Raw genomic sequence first — 10,464 nt, forward strand, 5'->3', positions numbered from 1 at the left:
AGCCTTCATGCTTCAGGATACAAGAGCCATGGTATCACCACTTCACAAGTTATTAGAACTTTTTTCCAATCCTCTTATGTCTTTGGCTCAACAGTTTGCAGAAATAAATTCCAGAAATTGATTAAATTCTTATTCAATCATTCTAAGTAGTAACTAAAACCTCAATTCACAGAATTTCTAATTTTATTCTATTTGCTCTAACCTGTCTATAACCAAGGAGACAAACACACTAACTTCTAAAAACATACTTCATTTAGTTTTGTGTGGCTGGGTTCTGGTGGAGAAGGGGGGGCTGCAGGGGTGGGTTCTGCAAGAAGCAGCCAGAAGGTCTCTGCAGGCCCCACACAACAAACACCAGCCGGCTCAAGGCCGGAGTCGCTGTTGACTAAATCAGACAGGCCTAGAGTTTTCCTTTTCAGTAAAGCTCCACAGACATGGAGATTTGTCAAGTTCATTTTAATTCAAATCAATAGAATTTTACTCAAAAGACTAAAATGAGTACATGAGTTCAAAACAACCACATTATATTTACATTAAATTTCCTAACTATCAAGACAGGAAGAGACAGTAGAGAACACCTGAAATTCACACATTCAAATAGGCAGGGGAAGTTATTTAACTGTATTAACATTTTGAGTTAAACGGCTGACACAAAAAGGCACTGTTTCCACTTCTCATGAGTCCTTCCAGTAGCAATAGGGTCTGGCTGCACCAATCTATATTCTGTTAAGATTTGCAAGTTTGTCTATTGCAATGAGAGATTAGATTCAGTATCCACAACTCTGTAGACACATTCAACATTAAAGAAACTAGCTTCAGTAATTAGTACATGCTCATTAGAAAAAAAAAGAAACAGCTGTGAATATAAACGTAATTGCCCAGTAACATCCATCTCCTAGTCACACAACTATTAACATTCAAACTTTGGTTTTGGGGGGAGGATGTGGGGTGTGATATGTGCTACTGAGAAGCAGGTTTGGAAACTAACCAAAAATGTACTGAGTGCTCTGCACTAACTGATAACTGTACAGTGTGCTAGCTCTTGGCACACTGTAAGCATAATCTTACTTTTCTATGAAAAATGAACACTGTATGTCATACTTCCTATGCACTGAGTCAGCACACAAGAAAATGCTATGAAACAGGCAGCATGATGAAGATGCATGATGTCCTTCACTTACTGGTAACTTTGCTATGTTATCTGCAGCCTTTGAAAATTAAAACTTCTCAGCCCAAATTTTGCTTCTGAAATGCTTTATCAGAAACATATTTTCCTACCTTCCACTTAGTTTCTGTGATTTTATATGCAGCACTGTTAGTGAAAGAAAGACTTACCTGTACGAAAAGATATTGCTGTAATGGGACCCCAGTCTTGCTGAAATTTCATCAGAGTTTCATCAAACTTTATATTATGCACAATGATATGACCAGACACAAGACCGACTGCAACAACATCCACTGCTGGAGCCTGCAAGAAAAATTGAACAGCAACTGACATAAAAAAGAAAAGCTTATTGCTACACTAATACCACCATGTATAAGACAGTGGATCCATAGTAAAGGAACAAATATGGCTCTTGCATGAGATCCTTCTATCTATCTATATTACCTTAACGTACTACTGAACATCTCTGGTTTCTCTGACTTCATTACAACATTCAGTGAATAAAGCCTACAGGCACAATGAACATAAAACAGCTAACATGCTAAATCCAAAAGAACTAGGACTAGACAAAGGGCAGATAAAAAGCCTTCACATCTACTTCTCTTCAAGGTCGAAAATGCTAAAGTGAGGGTTATTAAAATTGCCTAGAGACAGTTCATCTTTGTTGATGTAATTTTAAACAATGGCATTTTGCCTGTAATTCCTGACCAGTTATGTAAGAAAGTCAGATACCAAAATACTAACCTGGGCAAGAGTTGTGACTGCTAGCTGCCATCCTGGAAACGTGTATAAGAGTTTGCTGGAAGACAAAACAAACAGAAAAAACCCAAAAAAAATAAATCAATCAACCCTTGGGGATGTTCCACAATAAAATGGATGCGTTATTTTACATAAAAAAGTTTACACAAAAAAGTGTATCAGCTTTTTCTCCCTATAAATCAGTTAAAAGGGAAAAAGCCAAAACCTTTGATAGCAGTAAGGTTAGGAACAAAACTTAAGAGTTATTTTAATTGAAAAAGTTAATGTTATGTATTAATATCTCAAAGGTGACATAATGAAATAATGTAAATAGGGAGGAAGACCCTTTCAAGGCCAGCTGCTCAGACATACCTCTTCACAATTCCTAACAACATAAAAAGCCAGTGTTGGTCCAGCTTCTAATAAAAACAAATCTTTCTTTCTGAGATGGTAACAGACAGAATGTGAAGCTGCATGGTTCACTGAGAAGGCAGTCAGGCAGTACTTAAAGATGTAATAATGAAAAGACTACTTAAGAACTAACATAATTAAAATACTAATCCATCCCCACAGACACAGGTTGTCGTTCCTAAAGAATCACTAGCAGCCACGTTCCCACCACCCACTTTGCTTTCTTGCCAAAGATCATCAACCTTTCCCCTCACTTGCGGCTTTTTGTCTAATTCATTGAATCACAGAACAATTTGGGTTGGAAGGGACCTCAAAGACCATCTGCTTCCAACCCACCTGCCATGTGTCCATACTTGTGTACAAAATAATCTACTTACGAAAACAAACAGTGAAAAACCCCTCAACACTGCTAGAAGAGCAGCATGAATCCCCTTAAGTCTTTACACAATTACAAGAGAAACTGAGACATCTAAGAAATACCACCATCTAGGATGTACTGCATCTCAGATGCTGCGACAGGCACTGAAGAGACTCAGGAGTACTATGAGCAGATACTTTTTTTTTAATATTTCTGTTTGCTGATTTTTACAGCATGTACAGCATCTCCAAAACCTTAGAATACAAAACAAAAAGATTGGGGACGGTGTCACTCACAGTATACGGTAGTTTTGAGACTAAACCACCGAACTACACAAAGCGAGTTAATGCTTACGTGCAAGACATTAGCATGCAGGGAAGTTCACTGTAATTTTCACAAGTTAGAAAAGCAGCTAAGCGTAGTAGGCATGAAAATTCTGGGCACTGGAGCCGCCTGCCCAGGGAGGCTACTGAGTTGCAGACCCTGGATGTAATTAGAAGATGAGCAGATGAGGTGGTTTAGTAGAGGACAGGTATGGTTGGACTCGATGATTTCAAAGGTCTGTTCCACCCTAGTGATTCTGTGAAATACTGCCATTACAGATGGTGCTCCACTGGCACATGCTCAGAGACTACTACATGCCTACACGTCTCTTGTCTAAGAATCCAAGGCTAGTCATTACCTCCACATTATCTGCCAGCGCTTCTTTGGACCCACAACAATGAAAAAGTTTGGAAGAACAGAGACAGAAGGCCTGAACATGCACTTACCATTATTTTTAATTATTTTCATGGGAAAGCTATGTGATTCCAAGAAATAAGAATAAAAAAAAAAATCCTGAGCAATCCCCAACATTTTCAGGGAGAGTAAACAACACCTAACTTGAAAGGCATCAGCATTCAGGGAGCAGCAGCATTCTTTCTTCCTGGAAATATACCAACTGAAAACTTGTGCCAAAGGACTCAGTAAAAGATTCCATGTTCAATAACTACTGTACTTAAAAAGTTTTTTTTTGTTGTTGTTGCAAATGGAACTACTTAAAGCATGAAGTATATCCAAGTTATTAAGAATCTTACTTGGATCTTAAATTCCATAGCTGCAAGCTCCCTTGTTCACTCCCAAGGAGAATTTTATTCAGATAGGTGCTGGGATGCAGAATTGCAGAAACTGCAAAAGTGGCCTTATCAAAATCCACTTTAAGATACTCTTCTGCAAAAAAGTAAGAAACAATGTTAGTGTGATTATCCCTACAAATCTGAATGCTTGTCATCCCTTGGCAAACACAAAGGCAGTAAACTGATGTTTACTCTGTACAAATCCCACAACTGGTGTTTCTTGCATTAAAGCATTAGCTAATGTGTAAAAAGGACAGGCTAAACTTGTTTATGTTATCACATCTGTTGGCTTGAAGGTATATTTTTTTCCCTATAAGCCTGCCTAGCACAACAATGCTGGCAAAACTGAAGTGATTTATATCTTTCTAAAGGATTCCTGCTCCTGCCTGAGCAAAACACCTAATCTGATTAGCATGCTTTTTGTTTGTTATAGCAACTTAAACTCTCTAAATTCTGTCTGCAGCCACATTTGAGACCCTGCATCCCAGGGCTGACACTGGTCACACCAATGAGAATGGTTTCTAAAGAAAAAAATAAGAGCACTGAAGCAGGATTTTATAAGGCACTTTACAGGGGTATTAGGAGATGCTGACACTACCAAAACATCATTTTTAAGAATTTAGTCTTACTCAAACTGGTAAACATCAAGGAACTGTAGGATTTCAGAGATGGTACCAAAGCTGCTGTACCAGAGTCTTTACCAGAAAATGGAACACTAAAATGCACTTTGCATATAAGCATGTCTCTTTACACCTATATGGAACCTTACTGAGGTCTTTGCATGTGGTGCACAATCCATTCATGAAAAAGCACTGCAGGATTAGGACGTCAGATTACCTTTTAAGTAGCACTATCATTTAAGGATTTCTTTCTTTTTTTCAAAGAACAAACTGCTTCTGAATATGTGCATTTTAAAAAAATATAATCCTTTTTTTAACTTTACTGATTGTTTAACTGTGCTATTCTGTAATGTAGTAACATCAAAAAAAAAAAAAGCATGTCTTACCTTCTGATTGTATATTCCAAACAATAAGAACATTATCAACATCCACAGAGATGACATGATCACCAAAAGGCTGCAGAAGGTGTATCCTTGACTTGTGACCTTCATAGGTATGAACCACCTGTCATTTCAAAATACAAATGTTTTCAATATCAGGTATTCAGGTAGCATAATGGCAATGTAATACCTGAGGATAGCTAACACATCAGCAACAAGTTTAAATAAAATACATTAAAAGGCCACACACCTTTAATTGAAAGATACATAATTCTCTCTGATATTTAAAACTGTTGGAAAAAATATTTTAACTAAATATTTTAAATAATTTAAATTATTTAACTTTTATGTAATTTATGTGAATTAACAATTTATTTTTTATAAAATAACTAATTAATTATAATAATTAATACATAAAGCACAGGCCGGGCATTACAGAATTTACTCTTGTATTCTCCAGCCTTAAGCTTGTAATTCTTCTATAGTTCTTGTTTCCCTAAACTTGAAGGTATTACACATCTAAAGAAATAGATGTTTGTAGAAAATTAACTCTCTTGAAAACACAAACACCACAACTGTTTTGTACTACTAAGCAACAAGTAAACTAATAAAAACCTCTTTGTTCCTGGCAAAAGCATGGAGAATATTGTCGTTTGAAGCAAATATCAACATGCGGTCTGCTGCCAAACATGTAATGTCCTGTGGCAAAGCATTACCTGTTAATCAAACAGAAGAAAAGTTCAGGTTCATAACAAAAGAGAAAGCCTGAGAGTGTATTTATTTAGCATGATGCCCACCATGAAAGCTCTCCTGTTGGAAGAGTGCATTGAATTCCTTATAAAAATGCACACATTTCAGATGAATGTATTACCATCAGGAACATCACACTGGTAACAGCAAGTGTAAGTCATTATCAGACTGACAGGTGGTTCTTTTGAAAAACACTTCAGAATAAATTACTGAATTAGCACTGTAAGTAAGGGCACGAGTTAGCTTTCTGATGGCTTATAAAGAAATTATCCCAACATAATAGTTCCACAGACTGTCAGAGCCCCACAGCCAACTGGACTGGAGAGAGGTGACAGATCAAGTCCCAGCATTAGCAATGCCTGATAGGTTAAGCCATTCTACAGATCTGGAAGCTAGTGACCTACTACTCCTGCACCCACTCCCTGACTACAGCTAAAGACACTGGGAATTCATTGGTCTAAGAGTACACCCCAGTGTCCACCTTGTGAGTGCTTCAGAAAGAACATCTATACTTGTCATCTGCTACTTCACTAGCTCAAATGGTAAAGAGTCAGAGCTCCAAACAACATGGGGAAGCTGCTGCTGTGGTCCCAAATAGGTTAAAAAAAAAAAAAAAGACTCTAGAGAAAAATACTCTTAATCTAGGGAAACATAAAAATGGAAATCACAGAATTTAACAGAGAAACACCAGATGGAAGTTCAGTCTCTCTGAAAGTGCACCTATGATACAATCTTACACGATCACACAGCAGCCTTCCCCACGATGTTGCTTCATACTATGAATTATCAGACACTAAGAATCCTGTGCCTTTTGCTGCAGTACAGTTTCAATTGGAAGAACTAGTCTAAGAAAGAAAAAAAAAGCTGCATTTTATGAGAGGTTTCATTTGTTTGAACATGTTAGACACCTTCTCATAGCACCTCTGTAGGTTACAGATACCTGGTACTCTACATGAGCTATAAGCAAATCTGCTTAGACCAAGACAGTTTTAAACACACCCCAATTAAAAGTTCAGTGCACAAACTACATTATTTCCATAAACCAACACCATCACACAGAGAGACACACCATCCTAGTTTCTACTTGAAGATGTCAGTTTCTCAAAAAGCTTAGATGATTGTGACTGTAAGAGGATGCAGCCCACCTAAAGGGATTTCATAAAATATGACTCTATGATTTTGTAAGGTGGAAACAGAAGTTACATTAACGTGTTTACAGCTGTAACTATTCACTGCTGATCTTCTAAACTGAGACCTGGTTGCGTGACAGTTATTTGTTCTAAAGTTTATAGGTACTCTGCTAATGAAACATTTTCCTTTAGGATACTGTGTAAAATCTGTGTGGCATACAGAAGTAAAAACTCTTACTTTTCAAGACAGCGTGCATCTCACTGAATCTTCTAAACGTCAGCTGGAAGTGGCCTTTGGAAATCACCCAGTTCAACTTAACACCCAGCTCCTCCCAAGCCTGGGTTATCACCAGTTAACCTAGACCAGGTTAACTGTAGCTATGCCCAGCTGAGTCTTGAGAACTGGGAAAGAAGAGCGCTCAAGCACTACACCGTACAACAGTTCCCTCTTAAGGCCACTTTTCCTAACAACCACTGTGACCCTCTCAAGTGACAATCTATTGCTACTGCCCTTTGTTACTCTGTCTACCATTACCACCACAAGTTCAGCTCTGCCATGTCTGTAACCGCCCTTCAGGAACCATGCTGTATTTTTCCCTTCACCATACTAAATAAATCCAATTACTCCAATGACTCTTCTCAGTCTGTGTGCTATGGGCCCCTGATACTCCCCAGTTCCTCTGCATCCCTCCTGAAAGAGAACAGGGGGTGGTGGGAGGCGGAGAACCATGCAAACTGGGTAGTCCAGGTATGGCCTCACCAGCACAGGAGAACAACAGCTTCCTCTGATCCACTGGCCCCATTCCTAATGTAGCTCAGTACACAGCTCGCCTTATTCCCAGTTACTGCATTGTTGGTCCACATTCAACCTGGCACCAGCAGAGCCCCAGCTCCCTTTCAGCAGGATGCCACACCACCAGTCAGTTCCTGGCTTGTTCTGTCCCAGGTGTGGGATTCTGCACTTGCCCTTGCTGAACTTGGCGAGGTTTCTGTTGGCCCAGGCCAAGCATTTTGCAACACCTTCCCAGACTGAAGCTCTGCCATTATGGGTGTCAGCTACTCCTCCTAATATAGTATCATCAGCAAATTTTTACTGAGTGCATGCCGCCTCACGACCAGGCTGTTGGTGAAGGTGCTGAACAACATGGCCCTGCTGTTCACACCTAGGCTGCTATGCTTTGCTACCAACTGCCAACTGGGTGTCAAACCACCGATTTATATCCTTTCATCCAGCAGTCCAGCCAATTTTTAACATTCCCTGAAGACTTGTAGTTCCATCTACACCTGTTCTGTACCAGTAATTATTTTTCTCCTATAACACAGCTTTCTAGTAACCACAAAAACAACAATACACAAAAAAAAAGGCATATGGAATTAATTCTCTGCTCACTCCTTAAGGCCTAGGCATGTTCTGGGAAGATCAAGATGGAAAGAAAAGGACATACGCAAGGTGTATCCCTGAGAGAACTAAATTAGAGCTGCAACAGAAAACTTATTTCCAGACTGATAGCTGGTATTTCTGAGACTCCTTTCAATACATTTCACAGAATGGTTAGCTTTGGAAGGCACCTCAAATGTCATCTCATTCCAATTCCTCCATGCCATGGACTGGGACATCCTCCACTAGCCCAGGCTGCCATCCTGGGCATGTACACTGCCAGGGAGGGAGCAGCCACAGCTTCTCGGGGCAGCCTGTGCCAGGGACACACTGCACTCACAGAGAATATCTTCCTAATATCTAATCTAAATCGCCCCTATTTCAGTTTTAAAAGTATAAATATTAGTACATTCAATTAATTTTCCTTTTTTGAGTTGAGAATCAAGTGCAGATGTCAGGTATGTTAAAAAAAAAGAAAACTGAACAGGAATGAACAATCTGTGCATACTTACTCACAGCAACAATACCAAGCTTCTTCACCTGCAAGTAAAGTATCAAAAAGGCATTTTTAGTATATGAATTCGTTATAAACTCAAAATTCTAATAATCAATCTAGATGAAAGAAGAAATTTATATGCTTCACATGACAGAACAATTATTCATTTTAGTTCACCACAATATCTACAGGAAAACCCACAGATGGCAGGTCAAATGGGACAATGTATTTGCCAAAAGACAGCCATTCAGCAGCAGTTAAGTTGTGCCTACATTACCCTAACTCACATGTTAAGGTATAACTACCCTAACACACTAAGCATGTGTTTAGACACCTTGCAGTTTGGCCAGATTTGTTTTCAAATCCTTTCTGCCACTGCTTTATTTCCACTACAACCGTGCTGTGTTACTATGTCCGTTCAAGCAGGAATCGCTTCGCTTACAATCACCTTTGCCCTGGGATGACCATTACTATTGTAGTTCACAGTCTGTGGGTAAGACTGACAGGAGTGAACATTAAAGGCACAGGAAGATCTACACTGTCTGCACACTGCTGCCTGCTATAATCACTCAATTCAGTTCTGTTTTGACACTGTTTCTATACGCTGCAGGTGCTTTTATCATTCAGCAAGACGTGAGTCAGTACCACAGGCTTCCATCTCGCAAAATCGAACGATGCTCATCTGTTTCTGTAGAGGGGAAGTTTAAATACGATCAAATGCCTCGCCCCCCAGGGCCTGCAGCTACCCAAAGCGGCCAGCTGTGGTTCACCTAGCAGCGAAGGCAAAGCCCCCGCAGCCGGGCGCTCCTCTGCACCCGCCACGGCACCCAGAAACCCTCCAGGGCTACTCACACAGCCAAACACGCCCGGCCCGGCCCGCGGAACCACCTGCCCGCCTTTCTCCCCGACCCCGCCGGCGGGCAGCCCCGCCCGCTGCCCAGGCCTGTCGCTGGGGCGCCTCCTCATCGATCAGCGAGGCTCCGGAGCGGCGTGGGGGGGGGCGTGCGGGGGAGGTCGGGCGGGAAGAGGTGGCGGCCGGCTCTGCTCCGCGCCCGGTCGGGCCGCCCTGCGCGGCCGCCCCAAAGCCCACGGCCGGGCCGCGGAGGAGGCAGCCCGGCCGGGGAGAGGAGAGGGCAACCGGGGGGGGCGCGTACTCACGTTGTAGGTGTGGACGCTGCACCCGACGGCGATGGCCAGGTAGAACTCGCGGTGGCGGCTGTGGTAGCGCAGGACGTGCGGGACGTGCCCGCTGAAGCGGCCGAGCACGCGGAACCCGGCGAACAGCCCGCCACCCTCACGCGCCATGGTCCCCCGCACGCGCTCGCCGGCCGTCCGCCCGCAGGAAGCGTCCCCCCGCCGCTTCCGGCCTGCCTGCGCGGCACGCCTCCCCTCCCCACCACACACACACCTCGCCGCCGGAAACAGCGCCTGCTGCCATCCGAGTTCCGCGCCCGAGGCGGCGGGAACGGTGTCCTGCAGCCGCGCTCCGGGCGCGGGTCCGGCAGGGCACGCGGAGGGGCGCTGCCCGCCCCTCCGGACTCCCCCACAACCGCGGCTCCTCGGGGTTTCCCCCGGTTCTTGCTCCCCTGGCGAGGCACCCCCCGGCCGCGCTCGGACTCGGGGTGCGGGGCAGCCCCGCGGCTGGGGCACGCAGCGCGGCAGCAGCGCCCTCGGCGGAACGGCATCCGCCGGCGCGTCCCTGCGGGAAGCCGCCCGGACACACAAACAGCCCCAGCACTGCGCACGGCGGTCGTTGGGTTGTGGTGGTGGGTTGGTTTGTTTTTTTTTTTAATAAATTACATATTTAAAAAAGACACTGCGCTGCGATGACTGCGCCACGGACAATAAATACTCAGCCAAGTCCGATGGAAGGGGCAAAAGCTGGCGAGCACCCCCCAAAAGCCGTCTATCCCAAATTGAGGT

The 10,464-nt window shown here is 42.9% G+C and overlaps 1 protein-coding gene across 1 annotated transcript in view; it reads right to left on the minus strand.

Moving 5' to 3' along the window:
* WDR36 (WD repeat domain 36) overlaps window positions 1–9,846 on the minus strand; it is a gene marked incomplete at its 5' end in the record, with an annotated part of 31,258 nt that extends 21,412 nt beyond the window's left edge. Inside the window, 7 exons of the mRNA XM_084277868.1 lie at window positions 1,336–1,468; window positions 1,910–1,964; window positions 3,749–3,881; window positions 4,794–4,911; window positions 5,403–5,503; window positions 8,558–8,585; window positions 9,700–9,846. Of these exons, the coding sequence (XP_084133994.1) occupies window positions 1,336–1,468; window positions 1,910–1,964; window positions 3,749–3,881; window positions 4,794–4,911; window positions 5,403–5,503; window positions 8,558–8,585; window positions 9,700–9,846 (715 nt within the window). The remainder of the gene's footprint in view (window positions 1–1,335; window positions 1,469–1,909; window positions 1,965–3,748; window positions 3,882–4,793; window positions 4,912–5,402; window positions 5,504–8,557; window positions 8,586–9,699) is intronic.
* Between the last annotated feature and the right edge of the window lie 618 nt (window positions 9,847–10,464).

Source organism: Gallinula chloropus (genome assembly GCF_964237585.1).
Source record: "Gallinula chloropus genome assembly, chromosome: Z".
Taxonomy (NCBI): domain Eukaryota; kingdom Metazoa; phylum Chordata; class Aves; order Gruiformes; family Rallidae; genus Gallinula; species Gallinula chloropus.